General features: G+C 37.0%; 1 protein-coding gene across 1 annotated transcript in view; it reads left to right on the plus strand.

Annotated features, from left to right (window-relative positions):
* Positions 1-25382, plus strand: part of LOC150079130 (adhesion G protein-coupled receptor D1-like) — a 255790-nt gene that overhangs the window by 106913 nt on the left and 123495 nt on the right. Inside the window, exons 13-14 of the mRNA XM_090382962.1 lie at positions 4334-4454; positions 19202-19255. Of these exons, the coding sequence (XP_090239088.1) occupies positions 4334-4454; positions 19202-19255 (175 nt within the window). The remainder of the gene's footprint in view (positions 1-4333; positions 4455-19201; positions 19256-25382) is intronic.

Consider the following 25382-nt stretch of genomic DNA (forward strand, 5'->3'; position numbering starts at 1 on the left):
AGTGTTGGGGTCCATTGTTGTTTTCTGTATTTATAAATATTGATAATGGTATATCAAGCTTAATGTCCAAGTTTGCAGACAATGTTGGCAGGGTTGTTAAGGACACTAATCAAAGTATGCTTCTGCAACAGGATCTAGAAAAGTTGTGGCAGATGGGCTGAGATGTGACATCTGAAGTTTAACATTGACAAATGCAAAATACTGTATATGGGAAGCAGTAATCCCCTGAGTGACATATCAATTCTGTAGTACTATACTGACACTGGTAGAGAACGAAAAGGACCTGGGGGTAATTGTGCAGGCAGATATGAAGTTTTCTGAGCAGTGCAGATGGGTCTGCAAGAGTAGCTCATAGTGTCTTGCCAATGATATACAGGAATTTTTCTAGCAGGGGTATGGAGGTGATTTATTCCCTTGTATAAGGCAATGGTCAGTCCACACCTAGAGTGCTGTATACAGGTCTGGAGGCCTTATTTTTAAGAAGGATGTAGAAGCTGTTGGAATGAGTACAGAAGAAGGGCAACAAGATTAGTGACGGAACAAAGGGTTGCTCTTACGAAGAAAGGCTTAAGTTTTGCAAATTACAGTGTGTGGAGACTAGACACCTGCAAGGTGATCTGATTGAGGTGTATAAAGTGTTGAATCATTTGAGCATGCTCAATGCTGATGGGATTCTTGATCTTGCTTTTGCTAGGAATAATCACCTGAGAGGTCATAAATTCAAATCAAGGGAAGACAGATGTAGGATAGATGGGCAGAAGTTTGCCTTTAGCCAGTGTGTTGTTGGTTGATGGAACAGACTTCCATTCTTTGTTGTGGAAGTTGATAGCCTAAATAAATTTAAGGCTGAGGTAGACAGGTATTTGGAACGAACGGAGGAGTGAAATGGGAGCTTTTTTTTTTTTTTTGGCTGATGCTGCATAAGCTTGCTTTCTTGCATCATATGCCTCTACTAATGCTTGTATATTTAGTTAGTCAACTAATAACCAAAGGGGGGAAAAAACTTTTCAGAAAGCATCTAATTTATGCCCACTGCTTAAACGGAAAACCTTCTCTTTTGTTCATCTGCAGTCAAAAAAATCAACAAACAATACAATATTCAGTGCTGCAGTATAGGTATATTCTATGTGTTAAAATAATAAATGCTGGATTTCACACATCACATAAGCTATTTAAATATCATGTGGCTGAAACACTGAATTTTATATTTTGCTTTTTAATGAAATTTGGAATAATTTTAAAAAGCCAAATATAAAAGTTCATGAAAATCCATGAAATTTTATATTTAAGCAGTTTAAGGATATGGAAATGCACCATGATATACAAAGGGTACTAGGAAAGTTTTGCAATACAGCTTTGTTTATTTAATTTTTTCAAAGTAATTTCCTCTACATTCAATACACCTCTCCATCCTCCGAAACCAATCTTTAAACCAGTTCTGCCAAGTTTCACTAGGGAGTAAAGCACACTCGTTGTCCCAAGCCCGTAGAAGGTCCTCATCACTGGAAAACCGCCTCCCTTTTAGCTTCATTTTCACATGCGGGGAACAGTGCAAAGTCGCAGGGAGCAAGGTCTGGACTGTAGGGAGGGTGCTCGAGAAGTTTCAGTCCTGTCGTGGTCAAATATTCGGTGCAGGCTTTGGCGCGGTGAGCTGGAGCATTTTCGTGATGGAGGTACCAGGTGTCCATTCTTGACTTTGGCCGCAGGTTCTTCATAGATACAATGACTTTAGGCAGGCATTGTTCAGTATACCACTTAGCTGTGACTGCCTTCTGCGTGTCCAAAACGACACGTTCCACAATTCCACTCGATTTGAAAAATACAGCTATCATTTTCTTCTTTACAGATCGGGATTTTCTGACAATTACGGGTGTGTCGTCATCATCAAAGACCCAAACTTTGTTTTGAGCCTTGGTCGGCAGATCGTAATAGTACAGCCAAGTCTCGTCACCTGTCACGATGTTGTTCACATACCGAGATTGTCCCTTATCAAACTTTTTTAACATCTCCCGGCACCAAGTCACACGTCGTGTCATCTGCTCTTCAGTCAGTTGATGCGGCACCCAGAGAGAACAAAGTTTCTTCACGTGCAAATGATCTTGCAGAATCGAACGAATTGCTGGTGCATTTAGGCCCAAAGTATCCTCTATCTGTTGGTAGGTCACTCGCCTGTTTTCGTCAAGCATTTTCCTCACAGCAGTAACGTTTTCCTCCGTAACTGACGTTCGTGGCCTTCCCGGCCTCTCCGAATCCTCCAGAGTGAAATTTCCCCTTTGGAATTCTCTATACCACCTGAATATCGTTGTACGATGTGGACAATGATCATCTAGTGCAAGAGTCATTTCTTCTAAGCACTGGTCTATGGTTAAACCACGCACGAAATTATACCGCAAAACTGTCCTTATCTCATTTCGTGACCACGATGCCATCGCAAGCACTTTACACTCTCACTACTAATGAATAGCTGAGCCCATCGACTTGGCGCGGCGGCTACTATGCACGTATGAACATGTCTCAACATGCAGCAACAAGCAGCTTCCTGTGATTCATTGTTGCGTCATATTGCAAAACTTTCCTAGTACCCTTTGTATATATATATACACCAAATTTGTTTATGGAACTAATTTATTATATCATATATTTCTTAATTTACTGTTCAATTTTTACTGATCAAGCCAATTTAATGCAAGGGTGATAAATAGGGAGCTTCATCGCATCAGATTTTATGGAGGAACTGCACAACACAAAAACACATCACAGCCCATTGTAATTGGTCCCTTGAATATTGGAAAGCTATATTATGGAGTGACAAATAATGGTACATGGTTTTCTGATCTGTTGGCTATGGTTGGGTTTGGAAGATGCTAGGAATATGTTATATAATAGTGTTGTCCCCCATCTGAGGTTGTTTCTTGTGGTTTTGAATTGGTCTATTGGTCATTATTCCTAGAACGTGAATGCCATGCTGTATATTGACATTGCTGACAGTTCCACTCTTTCTACATACTAGAGCAGAAGGGGGGGCCTCTTTTCAGCATAACAGTATGCCATGTACTGTACACATAGACATGTAGGTATAAAAGCTTCTTTGGCCTGCCCAGCCAACCTTTACCCTGCTGAACATTTTTGGGAAAAACTGGAACATTTGTTTTGGGCTAAGAAAATCCATAAACCTATTCCCATTATCAAAGAGAGTTGGGATCTACCAACTAGGATACAGTAATTAATTAAGACCAAAGGTGGGCCGAGATATTAATTAAATATTGATCAGTAAAAGTTTCTTTGAAACAAGTGTCCAGTTACTTTTTTCAAGTGTGTGTGTGTGTGTGTGTGTGTGTGTGTGTGTGTGTGTGTGTGTGTGTGTGTGTGTGTGTGTGTTTCAATTTAACTATATCAACACTTGGAAAAAATTATTTACTCATTATTCTACTGTTATTGTCAGAGGTCCCATCTCAAGATCTAATCAATAATTTTCACTTTTTTTAACATATGCTTATGACATACTAAATGCCCTGATCAGGACAAGAAGCCATGCTACTTATACTAAGTCTTGTGCTATTCTTTGTTTAATACAATAGAGTTCTTTTAGCAACGTGCAAATCTATAAGCTGTTTGACTGCAGTAATCTGTCTAACATCTCTGGAGATAGTTTATTAAACTTTGATAACACATTAAGATAATAACATATGTTCCAGACATGTAAGTTAGTGCAAATGCATCATGTCTATATGCAGTAAATTAACCGAAGTTATTATAGTGGCATCATTTCATTATGATAATACATTCCAAAGACATTGTGTCCTGATCATGAAATTATCAACTCTATATTCCCAAGGACAGATGCATAGGAGACGATAGGAAGAAAGACAGCCATACATCTTCAGGGATCTTCCCTTAAGAAACCACTTCACCCTCATAATTCTCTTTAATCTCGTAAATGGAATTTTCTTTATTTCCTTTCAAATACCTCCTGATGTGCTGATAATAACAGAACCTATCATAATTCATAATGCTCAGGCAGTGGCTGTCCAAGGTAGGGGTTTAAAGGGGCTATAGTCCCCCTTATGATCAAAATAATGTGTAATTTTTTTTTTTTTTACTGCTATGTGATGATTAATTAAAGCTCAATGATTCTCTGGAATACTGCTTTTAGTCCTCCCTTTGGAAAATCCTGATTCTCCAGAAAACTTTAGCCCCCTTCTTTAGAAAATACTGGGACCGCCACTCTGCTCGGGTATTTAATTTTTGGTTACATAGACCATTTAGTATTCTAATTACAGGACTGAGTTTATAATTCTTTTTAACATCAGTTTTTTCCCTCAATCAATAATAGCCCAGATAGCTCTTTGGTGATTGTTGATAGCAAGGTTATTTCTATGAATACGAATCCAAATTATCGCCCAGAATCACTCCAGGTGAAAGGGATTTCCATATCTCTCAGCCATCTTAAAAAGGTAAGCTCAAGAACTAAGATTGTATAAAATACATAGGCTTTAACAGATGTATAATACTTGCATGTAAGTTTACATGGAATATTGAAGCTGTTCCTGATTACTTTATTTCAGGCGTTTGAAAAAAGATAGTCTTTCTTACCATAGTTTCAGTTCTCTCATAGTCATAAATGTTTAACTTCAGATTATTGATGAGTTTCCACTTGGCTAAGTACTCTAAAATAAAGTGCTGTTTATTTCAATACTTGTCATTGTGGTGTTGTTTATTTCAATACTTGTCATAGTTGTGCCCAGGGCTGCCGCGACCCTATCCGCTGCCAGTAAGCGAAAACAAATTTTCCGGCCCAAAATATTTGGATTAAAAAATAAAATAAGGCGTAAATAATTAACATTAATTTATTAACATTAATATATCTCACATATAATATAATGAAACAACAAGCAAAAATAACTCCAGGGGCTCACATCTGGCTTGGCACACCCAGCGTCCTGGGCTGGATATCATCATTCTTCTCTTTCTTGGTGATTCCCTTCTCTCTCTCTCTCTCTCTCTCTCTCTCTCTCTCTCTCTCTCTCTCTCTCTCTCTCTCTCTCTCTCTCTCTCTGAGGATAATTCAGAATTTTTTTTTTTTTTTTTTTTTTTTTTTTTTTGCCTGGTGCAGAAGCCTCAGGCTTCTTTACACCATAAGGCTAATAATAATAACAAATAACAAAATCATTCTGAAATTCTGGAAATAAACTTTAAATTCTAAATCATAGTAATCATATTCTATCACAATAAAATAAAAGGAAAATTATAATTTTAAAAAAATATATATACAAATTTATGTTTCCTTGCTTTAAGAAATGCAAATTTATTAATTATTTCATTTATGTTTATTTTTTCCAAAACGTTATTTTCTATTTAAATTATTGCCAAATTCGAAAGTCGTTTTTTAGACATTGTCAATCGTAAATAATTTTTGATTAAAATTAACCTCAGGTTAATTTTAAGTTTTTCAAAATTAAAAACTTGCCTCAGGCAGTTGAAACTGGTAAAGTTAGAAAAATTCTTAGTGCAACTGCTCATTTGGAACAGTATATAAATAGTAGGTCAGTCCAATGTAAAATTGTTTTTAAAAATATACTGTAACAATTCAAATGGAGTAATACAGTAATATCTTTAAGGGTAGCGAAGAAGAATTTCTTCATACAGCTTAAGTAGTGAAGAAGAATTTAAGGTGCATTAAATATGAATTATTTGTTTCGTTCACTGTGTTTGGTTTTTTTTTGTCTAACCTGCTGTTTGCTCACTCTTATAACCCAGAATCTGGAAATTACCAAGTCAGAGGCCCAATTACAATCAGAATTTGTGAAGCTAATAATTATAGAACAATTTTATCAAGTAGGGAATTTGTTTATGGCATTGAGTGTGCCTTCACAAGGTTCTTTGTGTGTGTGTGTGTGTACCATATTTGGGAAAACCACATCTACAGGCAATATCTGTCGTCGCTCAAATTTACACAGACCGAGCCAGATGGCCATTCAGGTGGCCTATGCTGGAGCGTCTATAGGTACCCTAATGCATACAAAATTGGTAGTATTATTGCCACATTTGGATCCACTAAAACTGCAAATAACAGAGCTTATATAACAAAACCAGCCTCCATGCTAATTATTCAGCCACTGAACTCAGTCAACATTCGCATTCACATAATTATAACACTCAAACAGATTCTGCAATAATATTAACAAAACTGAATTCCAGTTATAAACTGTTATTAACACACAAAGCTTTAGTCATTGAATGATTTTCCGACTGAACCGCGCAGGATAACATGTAAAATTTCTGGCGCGTGCGTGCACGCGCTAACCATGCGCCACGGGAGCTAGAGTTAACCTTTATAACACTCAGAATTTCTTTCCTGATTAAATAAACCAACTGATGATGGAACTGCAGAAGTCCAATGTTAGGACTGTTGGTTCTTCTCATTCTTAGTTTCATAATCATTATGAAATCTTTTCCCCTCGGGGAATTTTTTTAATATTTTTTAATTTCCCATTTTAATTTCTTCATTATATTTTAAACATACCATACAGATTAGGAGGTAAGTTTCATGATATTTATAAGCAATGCTAAAAAACTGAAATTGTATAAAGAATCGAAGCTATAAGCATATGCTAACAAATAAGTTGCACATGGTAGAACTAAAAATACTTACCCTGAGAAAAAATTAAAATACAGTATATAAATAGTAGGTCAGTCCTCATATAACACGTGTTTACACTACACAATTTATAAATAGGGGAACGATGTCATATATAACATGAACCAAATTCGCTTTTTCACGATTCGCTTTGTGTTTACAAGAAATGGCAGTCGAACTCGGGAATGATTCAAACTGAAGGAAGAGAAGTTTCTGAAAATGTATTGATTGAAGATTTCAGTGAAGTGGAAACACATTTCACCATAATAACATAAAAACCCACAATTGCAGCTATTGGTATTATTGCAAATGCAATTAGATCGAGTTTACTACCCATTTATAACAGATTCCACCGGCAGGAACACAGCTTGAAATCGTTTTATTGTTTTACGGTATTGATCTTCAAAATGTGTTTTAGTAAAATGTGAACTAGCGTGAGGGAATAATAGTATGTTTCTGTCTTTGCTGCTTTGTTTATTCGGTCGCTACACGCAGGCAGCTTTTTTTTTTTGTGTATCAAGCGTGTCTCCTCATTTTTGTCCTTTTTATACTGAAATTGTGTTTTATTCCTTAAAAATGAGTAAAATAAAGTACTTGAGAAAAGTGTGAAAATAAAGTGTGCTGGTGAAGATTCTACAGATTCAGAGAGAAAAAGAAAAGCAATACTGATAGACTGTCAAAAATTCTTACTGGGGAAAACTTGTAGCGGCCTCATAAGTGTTTATGGCCAAAATCACACCAGCCTCCACCCACCGGGGTTTCCCTGGTAAGGCCAGTCCGCCTCTGTCGATAGAGAGAAAAAAATGAAATTATGAAACGCTTTGAGCAAAATGAAAGAATACGTGATATTGCCCATATCGCTAAATAGAAAATTTCACTATAAAAAAGTTCGTTAATTAAACAGAGGTCCTACTTGTATATGTCAAAAGTTTTTTTGGCACCTTCTTGAACTGCCGCCTGTAAGCGATGCTTACCTCGCCTACCCACTTGTGGCGGCCCTGGGCACACTGAGCTGAACATTCTGACTTCGCGCCAGTTTGCACAGACGGTTCGAAGTCGGAATCATATGTGGGATCTGCTGCTGTCTTTACAGGCAGCACTACATCGGAGCAGATTCCCTCTGAATGCAGCATATTTACTGCAGAGCTGCACGCTATAGAGTTAGCCTTGGATCACATTAGTGAATGCCAATACCAACGGTTCATTTTATATTCTGACTCTCTCAGCGTTTTACAGGCTTTAATAACTGTGAGATATAATTCTCATCCAGTTCTGTCTAGCATTCAGCAGAAGATTCACTTCCTCTGTGAATGTGAATATGATATCCGCTTCTGCTGGATTCCTAGCCACGTTGGGATTAAGGGAAATGATTTGGCTGACACTGCAGCCAAATCAGCAATTCCCAATAATAATCGCTGCCTGTCAGTCCCCTATACAGACTACAGGCAAATAATATACGAAAGGATACACTCCCAATGGCAGGATTCGTGGAATAGACAAACTGCGAATAAACTATATCATATAAAGCCTGTAATCGAACCGTGGCAGTCTAGTCTGCGCAGGAATCATAAGGAGGAAGTTGTTCTTGCCCGGACCCGCATAGGACATAGTCATTTGACTCATTCGTTTTTTCTGAGGGCTGGTGACCCTCCTATGTGTGAGTCCTGTGGCACAGTTTTATACTTGAGACACATTTTAATTGATTGTCCAGATTTTAGTAATATCCGTTTTACCGCTTTTAATCATCTGACTGAGCCGTATACACTCAGTCAGATTTTATCCGACAATGACAATGTGTCTGCTGTTTTTAGATTTTTAAAATCAATAAATATTTTTGCTCGTATATAAAATTTACATTTTTCTTTTATATATTTGTTATACCTTTTGACATAGTGACCTAACTAATTAGGTCACTGAAAGTTTAAATTTTTTTATAAATGACATGGTCTTGGCGCATTATAGCCTTAGTAGCTAATGCACAAAAAAAATCAAAACCAACCAACTTCAACATTGATAAAATAAAATGTTCTTGTTTATTCTTTGGTACAACCATCAGGTCAGAAGAATGTACATTACATTAAATCATGAATACAATCATTAATTGTATTTAGCAGTAATGGGCTTGAACCACAGTCCATTTGAAGAGTGTGTGCTGTTGGATTCTTGTTCCTGACCACTCAGCCACGTCAGGCCTAGTATATATGAAAGAGACCAAGAGGTGCTCAAAATTTGGTTCTTTTTATAAAAACCTAAGATAAGGTAAACTCCAGGCAGTAAAAGACAGTCTGTTTAAGAGAACAAAAATCACAATGAAAAGAATTTAAACAGACCAATTTTATTATACAGTAATTGATATATTTTACTTAAGTTTCTGCAAACTCTTTTAACTACTAGTCACCAATAAAAACTTAAATACCATGACTTTCATCTAGTGCCTAGTATGTTTTAGTAAGTCAAAAGTGTAAAACTTTTAATTGCCCTGTGGAACTTGTTTGTTCAGCTCACCATAACAACAAGTTTACATGCAATAGCTGTTGTTGCTCAATGAGATAATTTAGCATCCCCCCCCCACACACACGTGATTTCTGCATTTAGCAGAAACATGAATCCTTTGTCCACTGCTGTTACACTTCCTCAGCAAAAACCAGTATATCCTGTAGTAATGTGAGTAACTTAAATAACTGAAATTTACGAAAATACACATGACGATTACTATGAAATGAGTGTATGTGATGCAGACACAGGAAGTGGCTAGTTTTTGATTTGCTTTAAGAGATTAAGTTATTTTTCCAGAGAAATGAACTTGAATATTGCAGACCCCTGTACTTTGCATAACTCAAATGTTCTCCCTCACCTTGTTTTGACAAGTCTGGTCATATGTGAAGAGAAGTATCCATATAACACTTATTACATTATTTATCAGAACTGATAAACATAGTGAACAGAACAACACTTAATGCAGTAGGCCCAGACAATATACGAGGGGTACTCAATAAGTTATCTACCTACTTATGAAGGAAATGAGATAGAGGCAAAAATCTGGATTTGTTTTTCAATGTAACTCCCCTGAACTGCAATACACTTGTTCCATTTTGTTGGCAATGAGGAAATACCAAACAAATAAAATTCTTTGTCCTGTCTATTAAAGAATAAAAAAAAAGGCAGACTTTAGTTCATTATCATCAGCAAAGCGACATCTATGAACATTTTTCTTGAGGTATCAAAAGAGGAAATTGTCATTTGGGGGCCAGATCCAAACATGTCTGCTGACGAGGTTAATAGGGGCCAGACGTGTTCAAAGCCGCTAAGTGGATTTTTCTTATTTATTTATTTGAAATTATTGTTTTTCTAAAACTTTTCATTTAAATTTAGTAGTATAGCATTATTTTGTGATTTTCTGATTAATTTGGTGTATTTATTCTTTACTCGGACTTGCAATTGCATAAAAGCATCGGTAAGGGTATCCACGTGTTACAAGTCACAACTCCGCTGAATGAGAAGTTTTTTACCCATATTTAGCCGCTTATTGAATATTTTTTACATCAAATTATTTTTTGAAAGTAGCTTATATACCTAGTAAGGATCGTTAGTTTATTCTGAATTGAGACAGCGAGATTTGAAAGTTAATTAATACTTAAGTGTCCATAGAGTTACCGTTCGTAACTTCCCGCCTTTGTCTTTGTCATACGATCGTTATATATCGAACCTAGATAGCGTTAGTATAGTATAGGTTATAATATTTTCAGTGATCAGTAAAATCTATTAAACATGTTGAACTTCGTTGGCATTTAAATTGTACTTTTAACTAAATACATATACCGACTTAGATTACAAACGTAACATAATTAATTAATACATAACTGATACGGAAGTTATATAAAGCGAACTCGGACATAATTAATACTTGACACTAAAAAATATATATCCCGTTATAACTGTGTTGGGAGATAAGTTCGGGTTATAAACTGAAATTGAAATTTTATTTAAATTAAAAGAAATCATGACTCAGACCAGAGCAGCAAAACAAAAGGCTCAAGCTAATGGAAGTGGTGTGGCTCAGAGGAGAACTAAGGGGGGGCAGTTGCCTTCTGAATCACAGCCTTCTAAAATGCACAGCTTGCATGATGTTTGTAGAGCATTCAGGTACGGGACATGATATTGCCATGGGGGATGTCTTTGTGTGTGCGCCAAGGAGTGTATCGAAATCAGGCAAAAACTCAGCGTTCTTATGGGCCTATATGAGAGCTTGAAGTACAGGGTGGATTCTCTCGAAGGGACTAAATTGAGAGCCCATCAAGCTCTCAGCTGCCCACATCAATGCCAGAGCTTGAACTTGGTCATCGCGCAACGCAGCGGCAACCCCCAAGGCAGAATGCGCTGGTCCCAAAGGAACTAGTAGTTGTTGGTGACTCTATTGTCAGGGAAACGGGGAACGTGCTTTGTAAAAAGGATAGGTGGAACAGGACCAGGGTATGTCTGCCAGGGGCAATGGTTGATGACGTTGTAGAGCAGATATCATCTTTTAAGGGCACAAAAGGTGATATAGTTGTACACGTTGGCACTGATGATATCAAGAGTAGGAGACCGGCAGAATTGCTTAACAAGTACAGGTCACTGTTGAAAAAAAGCCGTGAAATAGGGTTGAATTTGAAAGTGTCTGCAATTCTGCTCAGACACGATAGGAGGGAGTATATGATGAGAGCCTTGTCGATCAATTCGGCCCTGGAAGGATTGTGCAAGGCTCAAGGGGTAGAATTTTTTTCAGCCTATACTGTATTTGTTAACAGGAGAGATTGCTTCTACAGGGATGGGATACACTTAAATAGAAAGGGTGCAAGAATATTTGCTGATGCTATCGAGGCAGTGTTAGGTGGGTCGGAAAACTGCTAGCTTGGGGGTGGAGACACATATTTGGTTTTTAGGAGCATTAGCAACTAAGGCCATATTGCTCCGAGGATATGCGGAGGTCATTCCCTGACCTTTCCGCATCCTCCGTATTTGGTGGTTACGGGTTCGAACCCTGGTCTAATCAAGAAGCGTGTGCTACGCACTGCTGCTCCTGCCCACCTGGCTACGGAGGAGCCTTGGGGGGAGACAAAGACGAATAGATTAACAGTAGACACTGGCAGAGGTGAAAGAGTTTCTTGCACTGCTTCTATTGGAATGAGCAGAAGCCTGAAAAACAAGATGCAGGATATTTCAGAGACTGCTGGGAGTCATTGCAGTACAAGTAAACACATGGGTTGTGTTAGGGTAGCTAAAAATAGAAATAGGTATACTTGCGTGTACACCAATGCTAGGAGTTTAGTAAATAAATTTGATGAATTTGAGGTATTGCTCAAAACATCAAAGGTAGATATTGTTGGGATATCAGAGACGTGGTGTCACACAGAAATAAGGAATGCAGAACTGGAATTTGGGGACAACGTCTACAGAAAGGATAGACTGGATAGGAAGGGAGGAGGGGTTATGCTATTAGTTAAGAAATACATAAAATCCAAGGAAGTGAAGCTAGTGGACATTGCTGGACAGTGCAGTGTCGAGTCACTTTGGTGTGACATAAGCATTGGGAGATCAAAATTCAGAGTAGGAGTGTGCTATAGGCCTAATGACTCTGATGAGTATAATAAGAAACTGTACAGGGAAATAGAGTGGGCCAGTAAATCAGAGAGTCTTATAATGGGAGATTTTAATTTCCCAGATATTGACTGGAATTTGGGGGCTGGTCACTCACACACTAGCAAGGTTTTTGTGGATTTATTGGATGATTGTTTTCTACATCAGCATGTTCAGGAGGCAACTAGAGGGAGGAATACTCTTGATTTGATTATCAGCAGTGATTCTTCATGCATTAAGAATCTGCAGATAAATGAACCACTAGGTGGCAGTGATCACAGTGTGCTGAAGTGGGATTTACTCAAAGAGGTAACTACCATTAGGGGTAAAGGGAAGGGTTATTGCTTTCGTAAAGGCAACTACGATGGACTGAGACAGTATTTAAATTCTATACAGTAGGACCAACTGATGATGTTACCAACAGCAAATGCAAAATGGGAAGCATTCAAAAAAACTTATCTTGGAAGCTACTAGGCTTTACATACCAACTAAGAAATATTGTTCAAGGTTTAGGCCTAAATGGATGTCAGATGAACTGATGAGGCATATGGCAGAGAAGAATCATGCATGGGATACATACAAATTAACACATGACACAGAAGCCTATGATAGATACAAGTTGATCTGTAACCAAGTTACAAAGGAGATTAGGCAGGCGAAGGCAGATTACGAGAAATCTTTGGCAAGGGATGCAAAGAAAAACAGCAAAGAGTTCTTTACTTATGGAAATTCTAGAAGGAAGGGGATGAATCAGATTGGTCCACTTGATATCGATGGGTCAACTGTTGATGATCCTGCTCAGGTAGCTAACAAACTAAATGAATATTTTGCATCGACATTCACACATGAGGAGTTATTTAGCGAGGGGAAAGCCAGAGGTGTATTCAACTCTAGCAGTAAGCTAGAGAATCTTGTAATAACTGAGAGTAAAGTGGAGGAGAAATTGTTGAAGATAAACACAAGAAAGGCATCCGGGGTGGATGGGATCTATCCAGTTATATTAAAGGAGGCAGCAGAGGAAGTAAGCAAACCCTTAGCCATAATTATGAGAGCTTCCTTGGACTCAGGGGAGGTACCCACAGACTGGAAATGTACAAATGTCACCCCAATTCACAAAGGAGGATCAAAGGCTGACACAAGTAATTATAGACCTGTGAGTTTAACTTCTGTTCCAGGAAAATTAATGGAGGCACTAGTTAAAGAAGCACTGCAGGATCATTTAGACAAGACTTCAGTTATAGCTCGGACACAGCATGGTTTTGTTAATGGGAAGTCTTGCCTAACCAATTTGATTGGATACTATGATGCAGTCACAAAGGAACTGGATGCAGGGAATAACTTTGATATTATATACTTGGATCTTAGAAAGGCTTTTGATACTGTTGCACATGGAAGACTGCTGCACAAATTGGAGCAGTCTGACATTGGAGGCAAATTGCTGCTGTGGATAAAGGGGTGGCTGAGGGGGAGAAGACAGAGAGTGGTAATCAATGGACACTGCTCGTCGTGGACTAATGTTATTAGTGGAGTCCCTCAGGGCTCAGTGTTGGGTCCATTATTGTTTTCTGTATTCATAAATGATATTGATGATGGTATATCAAGCTTAATGTCGAAGTTTGCAGACGATACAAAGGTAGGAAGGGTTGTCAAGGATACTACTGACTCTATGCTGCTGCAACAGGATCTGGAAAGGTTGAGCAGATGGGCTGAGAGGTGGCAAATGAAGTTTAACATTGACAAATGTGAAGTACTACAGATGGGAAAAAGCAACCCCAGAGCAACGTATCCACTCTGTGGTACTACACTGACAGTGGTAGAGAATGAAAGGGACCTGAGGGTTGTTGTGCAGGCAGATATGAAGTTCTCTGAGCAGTGCAGATGGGCTGCAAGAGTAGCTCATGGTGTATTGTCAATGATATATAGGAATTTTTCTAGCAGGGATAAGGAGGTGATTATTCCCTTGTATAAGGCAATGGTCAGGCCACACCTAGAGTACTGTATACAGGTCTGGAGGCCTCATTTCAAGAAGGATGTAGAGCTGCATGGAACGAGTACAGAGAAGGGCAACAAGATTAGTGAATGGAACAAAAGGGTGCTCCTACGAAGAAAGGCTTAAGTTTTGCAAATTACAGCTTCTGGAGACTAGGCACCAGCAAGGTGAGCAAGGTGATCTGATAGAGGTGTATAAAGCCTTGAATGGTTTGAGCATGCTCAATGCTGATGGGATTCTTCCTCTCGCTCAGAATAATCACCTGAGAGGGCATAAATTCAAATTGAGGAAAGACAGATGTAGGATAGAAGTGCGGAAATTTGCCTTTAGCCAGCGGGTGGTTGGTTGGTGGAACAGACTTCCATCCCTTGTCGTGGAAGTTGATAGCCTAAATAAGTTTAAGGCTCAGCTGGACAGGTATTTTGAACGAACAGAGGGGTGAAGTGGAAGTGGTTTTTTTTTTTTTTTTTTGGCTGATGCTGCATAAGCTTGCTTTCTTGCATCAAATGCCTCTACTAATGCTAATAAGTTCTGTAAAGTCACAGTCTCTCAAAGCAGCAGCAACAGCATGTGACCTGTGCAGTGGTGCGTCCTGAAGAAGCAGAACACGTCTGGGAAGATTTCTGTGGCATTTTTCCTTTATGACATCCCTTAGGATTGTATTATATTATACAGTAGGGATGCATATGACTCCCCAGTGACTGTCTGCTTGTGTTCCAAGTAGTGAATGTACAAAATTCCCTCAGCATCCCAAAAAAATGGTGGCCATAATTTATGCCAGCTGAAGGTTATGTCTGAAGTTTTTTGAGTGGGAGAGAACACTTGTGCTTCCATTGCATTGACTCTTGCTTGGTCTCAGGATCCCAGTGATGAACCCATGTTTCATCACCCATAACAATTCTGGAGATTAATGTTTTAGGATCCCTTCCATAAAGTGCTAAATTCTTCTCACAACACTGTACTCTGAATTGCTTCTGCACAAGGGTCATAAATCTGGGGACCCACTTTGCACTGACCTTACTCATCCCCTCATGGAGGATGTTTATAACTGTTCACTCAGATGTGTCACATTCCCTAGAGATTTAGTACACCTTTAAATGTCTGTCATTCGACACAAGCTTTTCCACAGCTTGGCACATTTCTGGAGTGGTTGCTGTCACAGACCTTCCCAGAAGTGGATCATCTTTAATGGATTTTATCCCACTTGAATTGTTTTGACCAGAATTTTACTTGGTATTCTGAAGATGCACTGTTGCTATACACAGCTACCATCCTTTCATCATTTCCTTCTTTGGGGAGAAACCTGATGACTGAATGATGCTCCAATTTCAGCAAATCCATAATTTGATACAGGTGTCTTCTTTCTGTTACAGCAGCACAACCTAAAAAATAGTGGAATCAAAATTAGTATCATTCAAAATTAGATATGTAGGAACATGATAGATCATGAATCATTAAAATATAACTATGGGAAGTAACTTAGGTAGATAATTTATTGAATGCCCCTCGTAATATATAAATTGCTTATACACCTAATCATGAAGAATTAGAAAACTCCGTTTAGACTGCATAATTGTATTATTTTATTAATTTTTTTTTAGAAAATGGCTGCCTAAATATAGCATCATGCAGTCATATTTGCTTTTCAAGAAACTAAGAAAGATCAAACCAATTATAGAAACTATACCACACTCACAAAATGTTTAGGTAAAGTATTAAAAGTAAATCATCAACAAGCAATTACAGTGGTACCTTGGATTACGAGTAACTTGGTATGCGAGTGTTTTGCAAGATGAGCAAAAATTTTTAATAAATTTTAACTTGATAAACGAGCGAGGTCTTGCAATATGAGTACAGTCAGTCCTCGTATAACACGTGTTTACACTACACAAATTCGATCATACACGATTTATAAATACGGGAACGATATCTTATATAACATGAACCGAATTCGCTTATGCACGATTCGCCTTTGTGTTTACAAGAAATGGCAGTTGAATGCAGAATCACCCCAACTGAATGCAACCCGATAGGAATGAAGAGAAGATTTTGAAAATGTATTTATGGTTTTTTATATCAGTGAAGGGGAAACACATTTCACCATAATAACGTAAAAACCAACAATTCCAGCTAGTATAATCGCAAATGCAATTAGATCGAGTTTACTACCAGTTTATAACAGATTCCACTAGCAGGAACGCAACTGGAAATTGTTTTTATTGTTTTATGGTAGTAACCCCTAGAAATGTGCTTTAGTAAAATGTGAGGTGTTAATAGTGTATCTCAGCCTTTACGGTGTTGTTTATTCAGTTGCTACACGGGCGCAGCTTTATGTGTATCAAGCGTGCCTCCTCATTTTGTAATAGTGCGAGCGATGAATCTGATTTCCGTGAAATCCTCAAAAGGAGACAAAAGCAAGTATCAATGGAAAGATTCCTTGTTAAAGTCGCACAAAAAGAAAAAGTCAGCAGATAGCAGTGATTCCGTTAGAGACAGTGAAAGTTGTCCTACCCAATAATTAATAAATTCAATTGCTTTATGTATATTAAATTTAAATATTAAAAATATAAAAAGGTATGTATTTTGTATTAATCATTTTTACAGTATATGAATATTTTTGAGTTTTGGAACAAATCATTTGGGTTTCCATTATTTCTTATGGGGAAATTCGCTTTGATATACGAGTGATTTGGATTACGAACACTTTTCCGGAACGAATTATGCTTGCAAACCAAGGTACCACTGTATTATGATACCTGGAGGTACAATCAGTTCCGTGTGGATTTTAGTATTAGCAATAGGTGGAACAGGACCAGGGTATGTCTGCCAGGGGCAAAGGTTGATGATATTGTAGAGCAGATATCATTTTTTAAGGGCACAGAAGGTGATATTGTTGTACAGAAGGTGATATTGTTGTGATATTGTGGCACTAATGATATTAAGAGTAGGAGACCGGCAGAATTATTTACCAAGAAGAGGTCAATGTTTAAAGAAAGCCATGAGTTAGGGTTGAATTTGAAAATTAGCATTATTAGCATTAGTAGAGGCATATGATTCAAGAAAGCAAGCTTATGCAGCATCAGCAAAAAAAAAAAAAAAAACGCACTCCCATTTCATCCCTCCATTCATTCAAAATACCTGTCCAGCTGAGTCTTAAATTTATTTAGGCTATCAACTTCCACAACAAGGGATGGAAGTCTGTTCCACCAACCAACAACCCACTGGCTAAAGGCAAACTATGTCAACCTATGTCAACTGGATGAACTTCCTTAGATTTTGTGTTTCTTAACTAACAGCATAATCCCTCCTTCCTTTTTATGATTAGTAACAAGTAATGAGAAATTACAGCTTGTCAGATGATTTTGTAATATCTTGAACACACATGTGCACTTTTTCATGTATTTGATCAGTTGTATGATACTGATAATTGTTTTCTTAAATAATTTTAAGAAAAGATAACCTTTTAATTTAATTTTCTTTAGTAGATTACTGTCTTGTACACTAAACTAGTTTTAGATATGCTACCCTTTGACTGGTAAAGAGGTGCTGTGGCCAAATGGCACTGCCACAATAATACTAGGAAAAAAAATAATAAAATACAAAAATGCATTTATTATTGATTTATACTTTTGTTTAGTTCTGATTTTTTTCCCTTATTTTGTTTTTATAAAAACAGATATAAATGATCAAATGTTACATAATGTCTGTCAACTGAATTAAGAGGCATCATTTATGCAGGGTTCCGATTGGTTCTCATTGCTTACATATAGCAAATAATCCACATAATAAAAATAGTTCTTGTTTCTTATGTACATGTGCAGAGCATGTGCTGAGCAACCCTCTGAAACAGTTCTCCTGTGGGCATGAAGAATGACTTAATGTGCCAGAGCAAGACTGGCCGTAGTTTCTAGTCTTGTTTGCCTTCGGGGCGGGTCCTTGCATGGGGGAAATGGAAGGTTGCACAGGTGTAACATACCTGAGCCATCCATCATTAATTGTCAGTAGCCCCACTGAAAATTAATTGTCAGTGCACCTGTCAGTTGAAGTCTAGGACTGTCCCTGCATGCTTTTGTTAGTGTTTAGTTTTCCTATGAATAAGATAACTGATTTATTAAAACATAAATAAATAAATGACTGTCGCTGTCATTCGATAATTAAACTTGAAATTATACGATTAGGTAGACCTGATTTAATATTCAGCTTATCAACAGTGGCTGTCACTTTGCTACTCACAGTTCATACAAAAATATAGCTTTTTTTTGTGTGTATCTAAACACTGATATTATATAGATATTAAACTCTTAAAGTATTATGCCAAGTGCATTTAATTATTTTAAATATTATCTTATACACCTTTTGGCATCTCTCATATTGTGCGATTAACTTCACAACCGGGTCGTCATGTCTGCAATACTAGGGTACCTGCCCACCCACTGATGATAGGCCAATAGCCTTGAAACATGTCTGGGTGGTGGTACTCACTGAGAATAAGTAACAATAGTCTTCTCTATTAGTGAAGCGTTACTTATTTGAGGTAGTGCAGTATCATGGCAACTCGTCGTGAAGGCAGAGCACAATATGAGAAAGAGCAAATGATGCCCACAACAACTAATTTGTAGTTTTTTAAGAGTGTCTATGGTGTATCTAAACACCGATATTATATAGATATTAAACTCTTAAAGTATTATGGCAAGTGCATTTAATTATTTTAAAAAATATAGCATAAACTGGAACCAAGCCTTTAACTTGCTTAACTTGTTTAAGAACAAGTTTGTGAGGATGTACTCCTTCGTGATCAGCAAAGGGGTACATTCACTGATTATCCCCTGTTGTATATACTGAAATATTTAGAATGTTTTTCTAAATGTACTGAAATATTTCAGTATATTTATAATGTGTTGTAAAATACATTAGCATCTTGTCTGTGCTTTTTTCATTAATTGCACTATTCTTTATAGGTTGGAACAAGAAGAAGTTTGCTTGCTATAGAGAATGAAACTACTGAAGTAGAAGTAAGGAGAATTAAATAAGTATAAATATAATCAGTGCTTTTGACGTGTGACATTTGGATGCAGTGCATTTTGAAATTTGTAATATTCCATAAATTGTTTTCACATGTTTGTCTACTATTCAAATAAGCTTAAAATTATTTAACTAAATTTACATTTTTCACTGTCTATTGTTAAGATATTTTCTATATAAAACTGTATAACCATTTTTATAATTCTAAATTACTGTCAGACCTCTGTTTAATTATTTTGAATTCCCCTTGGAAGTTACATTTAAAATAGTTTCCGTTGAGCGAGAAAATTTTCATATAGCGAACGGATTAGGAGAGGATGAACTCAGCATACCCTGTTCGCATTTCTGGCCTTCGGGCAATTAGTGCTGCTGCGCAAATTAAGAGAGCTGAAGGGATTACCATTCTACAACTTAGTGGTACCTGGTAAAAACTATCTGACCACCCGTCCCACATACAGGGAAGTCGCGCTGGTCTGCAGTGAGCAGATCAAGGTGTATTCCCAATGGGCTCTGGTTCACTTTCTACTGCAGTGGTATCCAAACATTTCCCATACAGGGGCCATATTCAAAAAAATTCAAAGTTAGATTTCTTTAGTGTGTTATATTTTCCATATCTTGTTGCATGTAAAATTTGAAAATATTCAAAAATTTTATTAAGTACAATACACAATTACATTTACTGAACAAAACATTTAATGAGATATTTTTTGATAATTAACAAAATTTAAAATGCTGTTTTAGTTCACTTTCCGGGCGGGCCGTAGGTTGGACACCTTTGTCAATCAACTGTAAGTGCCCCGTTCGAGAATTAGGAGAGGGTGATTTTCTTTTACCCCGACAAATAAAATATCTGTCGTTTCACGGAAGTGCGTTATCCACATTTTTCCATAAATTTTCCCTATCTCTGTTTACATGGTCACAGTACCTGAATATCCGGATGACACTGACATTTTCGACAGTTTCAAAAAAATAATAAAAATAATTCAAATTTAACAACTAGTGACAATACTGATGACGAGAGACGGAAAACGAGGATAACGAAGGTATTAAATCTTCTAAGCATGAATTGTTGGCATTTGGTGAAAGTGAAGTTAGAAAATTGTCAATTAGGTTACAGTTAAATGCAATTCGTGGATTTCGGGTGTACCTAATTGAAAAGATGATTTCAGAAAAATTGAAGAATTTGATGGACGCTCTGATGAGTATGATACCAATTTCATCGAGTGAATGTGAACAAGGATTTTTACAAATAAATCTGATTGTCAGCCCAACCAGAGCTTCGTTGATGACAAAAACAGTTTCTTCACTACTGTTTCTTAAAATTGTATGCCCACTGCTGACCCGCTTCGATCCAGCAAAATATGTCGATTCGTGGCTGCTTCGGAAACGTCATTCAGCAACTGACACACAAAGAGGAAGAAAAGAAGTCGGCATAGGGTGTCGGATGAAAACTTAATAAAAATTTGGAATATTCTACAAAAACTTTATATGAAATTAATTTTACTTATGTTATTTATTTTTACTTATTATTTTTAGGGCCCATAGTCTAACGAAGGACCATTAAAATGTCACTCGGTTGTCTGCCTGTCCGTCCGTCTGTCATAGCATTGTATCTCTGGAACCACTCAACCTATTGACTAGAAATTTTGCATGGGTTTTCACATCAAGTGGGCCAACATAATGCCATATTGATCATTGTTGACAAAAATTTGTCTGAGAAATGGAGGGGGATAAAAATGTTGTCGACAACCTATAGCTACACTGTTGGAAAGAGCTCAGCGAGTATGTTTAAAATATAAATTAAAAATATTTTTTAAATTAAAAATGGCAGCATCAGACAGGAAAATGTGAGTAATTTTCGTGTCCCTCTCTCTATTTTCGTCGCTAACAGAGCTAAAAATTTAGCTGCATTATTTGATGCTTATCAAGGGAAAACTATTCCGATCGAAATCTATCATTTATTTTTGTGTTAAAATTAAAAACCAATTTTTTATTGCTTTGATAGCGCGTTTATTTGTACTAAGTAACTCTCCTTTTGGTGGCAAAAAGGCTGCTAAATAGTTAATAATTCTATAAAGGTCATTTATAAATTTTGCGACCAGAAGTATTTTTAACAATTTTCAAAGCTGGAGTTGTCCCGGCAAGGGGAGATACTCAGAGAGCCAGTGTTGAGGCGGTGGTGGTGGAGAGGTGCCTGCGCAGAATCTTGCATGGCCCTCACCTGCCAGTCGCTTCTCCCCCCCCGAGACTTTAATTGCTTCTCTAGGAAGAAGTCAGAGTCGCTTCTCCCACCCTTGGCATTCACAACAATTGGAAAGACTCAAATAGACAAAGTTTTTGTTATTTCCCAAGTTTTAGGCCAAGCCGGGGTACTAGAAACTTTTTTCAGTTACCATAAAGCTCTCTATTTGAGATACTACACTAGCGAACATTCGTGTCATCCTGAGTGCCCGGCACTCAGTAGTTGAACGATTTATTTACTTATTTTATTCACATTTTACTTATTTTTCTATATATACTTGAATAATTAATTTATACTTAATAAACTATGTTAATATACTAAATTTGTTATTCTTATTCCAAAAACATTACCACGAAAGTAACAATATCAGGAAAAAAAAAATTTTTAGAGTACTTTTCATATCCTTTTAATTTTCAAATTTTCCTGATAGCAAAGAATGAGTACCGGCACCTATTTTTTCACAAAAAAAGCACCGAATATAATTAAATTAATTAGTATAAATATAATTAAATGTAATATACAGTGAGAAATATAATATGCTGTTAAGAGTATAATATGCTGTTAAGAGTATAATATGCATTTGAACATGTTGGGCATACAGCCACTTTATGTACATAGCTGTGAGTAAATTTGGTTTGCAGCTTAGTACATTGATTTCATGTAGTGGAGACACCCTTAAAGATTTGTCTTTTAATTGTACACCACTACCTGGAGAGTGGCATACACTTTAAATGAAAAGCAATATTTAGAGTACTGCAATACAAAGGCAAAATGCCTCCTATTATGAGATTGATGCACTAACGGTAAACTGACCTGGTTTGTTCACAGCTATTCCTGATATGTACAATGATTTTTTATACCTTTCATAGTGTGATGCTTTTGCCCTATATGTAACTATCAATTTCATTTATTTGCTCTTAACTAGTTGTACTTGGATAAAAATGTTCTCCAGTGGTAGTAGGTAAATAAAACTTGCTACAAATTCATAAATGATTTAAAAATATGCCATAATACTTAAGTATAATTTGAAGTAAAATTGTATGAAAACTTATAAATTATTATACTGTATAAGGCTACGTAAAAAAGAAACGTAGAAGAATAAAAGAAATTTACCTCAATGTGATCTAGAACACTTTCGTATGACACACTCCAGTATGTAAACAAATATAAATTTAAAATTACATCGAATGAATTCTCACACCCACAGAAAAAATTAATGATTCGATGCACCTGGAATTGAAGGCTAAGGCTTCCCAACCCGATCCCAAAATACATCAAACCATAAAAACACAACCATGAGTGAAAGAAGACATTATGTCCATAAATAAAATCAAGTGAAAAATGATTACAATAATAAAATCAATTAAAAATAATTTTAAAGTAAATTTTTAAAATGACTTTCCTTCCTTGCTCAATACATTCTTGCTGTATTTAAATGTAGAACGTATTGAAATATATATACACTGAATGGCCATTTGTTATGCACATCTACCTGTTCCACAAAACAAGTCCTTCAGTATATTGCAGCGTCACATGTCTATACCATGAATAGAAGACTTCTCAGGCAGAAATTTTAGAATTTTACCTGTCTTGGCCCAGCCTGAAGACAGTTCCACCTGACTTGTACCTGAACCAAAGGCTACTGTTGCCACCAATCCATAATTGGTCCTCAGCCAAGCCAGGCTAAAGCATGAAGACTAAGCCCAGCATATCCAGACTTCTTAACTTGCCTGTGGTGCACTTTTCCGTACAAACTGCCAATTTTTACACCAGAGCTGTACCATGTTAATAATCAAGTTATTTATGACTTCCCCTGATGTTTGTTCTAAGACATCAAAGTCGTAACAATTCCTACTCTCACTTTTTTTTTGCATGCTTTAAGGATCTAAAGTATAAATAAACGAATATTCCACTCATTCCACTTTTGTGCTAAAGATTTAGCAGACAATAATTGCATGGCAGCATTGTCTTATATCAAAACTGGTATACATAAATTTATGGAATTTTGTAGACTTATTCCACATACCACGAAGGGTTAAATAAATTCTCAACTCATCACATTCAACATGATTTCAAGCTGAACATCACTCAGGTGCCTTTTATTGCATAGGCTGACGAGGCTAGTAGGAGCCATACGTGTTCAAAGCCGCTAAGTGGATTTTTCTTATTTTTTGATTTGAAATTGTTTTTCTAAAACTTTTGATTTGAAATTATTGTTTTTCTAAAACTTTTGATTTAAATTTAGTAGCATAGCATTATTTTGTGATTTTCTGATTAATCTGGTGTATTTATTCTTTACTCAGCCTTGTAATTGCATAAAAGTATCGGTAAGGGTATCAAAATCCACGTGTTACCAGTTGTAACTCCACTGAAAGAGAAGTTTTTTAGCCATATTTAGCTGCTTTAATGAATATTTTTTACATCAAATTATTTTCTATAAGTAGCTTATAGACCTAGTAAGGATCGTTAGTTATTCTGAATTGAGACAGTGAGATTTGAAAGTTAATTAATACTTAAGTGTCCGAAGATTTAGCGTTCGTAACTTTGCCGCCTTTGTCATACGATACGTTATATACCGAACTAGATAGCGTTAGTATAGAATAGGTTATAATATTGTCAGTTGATCGGTAGAATCTATTAAACTTGTTGAACTTCGTTGTCAATTAAATTGCACTTTTAATTACTTAGATTATAATTAATTAATACATAACTGATACGGAAGTTATATAAAGGGAACTCGTAGATAATTAAAACTTGACACTGAAAAATATATATACCGTTATAACTGTGTTGGGATACAAGTTTAGGGTTATAATTTTGAACTGAAATTGAAATTTTATTGAAATTAATAGAAATCATGACTCAGACCAGAGCAGCAAAGCAAAAGGCTCAAGCTAATGGAAGTGCTATGGCTCAGGGGAGAATCGAGGGGGACAGTTGCCTTCTGAATCACAGCCTTTTAAAATGCACTGCTTGCATGATGTTTGTGGAGCATTCAGGTACGGGACATGATATTGCCATGGGGGATGTCTCTCTCTCTCTCTCTCTCTCTCTCTCTCTCTCTCTCTCTCTCTCTCTCTCTCTCTCTCTCTGTGCGCGTGCGTGCGTGCGCGCATGCGATGCAAGGAGTGTATCGAAATCATGCAAGAACTCAGCGTTGTTATGGGCCTATATGAGAGCTTGAAGGACAGGGTGGATGCCCTCGAAGGAACTAAATTGAGGGACCCATCAAGCTCTCAGCTGCCCACATCAACGCCAGAGCTGGCACTTGATCATTACGCAACACAGCGGCAACACCCAAGGCAGAATGCGCTGGTCCCACAGAAACTAATAGCTGTTGGTGACTCTATTGTCAGGGAAATGGGGAACATGCTTTGTAAAAAGGATAGGTGGAACAGGGTATGTCTGCCAGGGGCAAAGGTTGATGACATTGTAGAGCGGATATCATCTTTTGAGGGCACAAAAGGTGATATAGTTGTACACGTTGGCACTAATGATATCAAGAGTAGGAGACCGGCAGAATTACTTAACAAGTACAGATCACTGTTGAAAAAAAGCTGTGAATTAGGGTTGAATTTGAAAGTGTCTGCAATTCTGCCCAGACACGATAGGAGGAAGTATATGATGAGAGCCTTGTCGTTCAATTTGGCCCTGGAAAGATTGTGCAAGGCTGAAGGGGTAGAATTTTTTTCAGCCTTGACTGTACTTGTTCACAGGAGAGTTGTACCCTTTCTATGTATCCCATCACTGCTTCTACAGGGATGGGATACATAGAAAGGGTACAAGAATATTTGTTGATGCTATTGAGGAAGTGTTAGGTGGGTTGGAAAACTGCTAGCTTGAGGGGGAGACAAAGACTAATAGATTAACAGTAG

Source organism: Mastigoproctus giganteus, chromosome 10 (genome assembly GCF_048544385.1).
Source record: "Mastigoproctus giganteus isolate SK-2022 chromosome 10, ASM4854438v1, whole genome shotgun sequence".
NCBI classification, from domain to species: Eukaryota; Metazoa; Arthropoda; class Arachnida; order Uropygi; family Thelyphonidae; genus Mastigoproctus; species Mastigoproctus giganteus.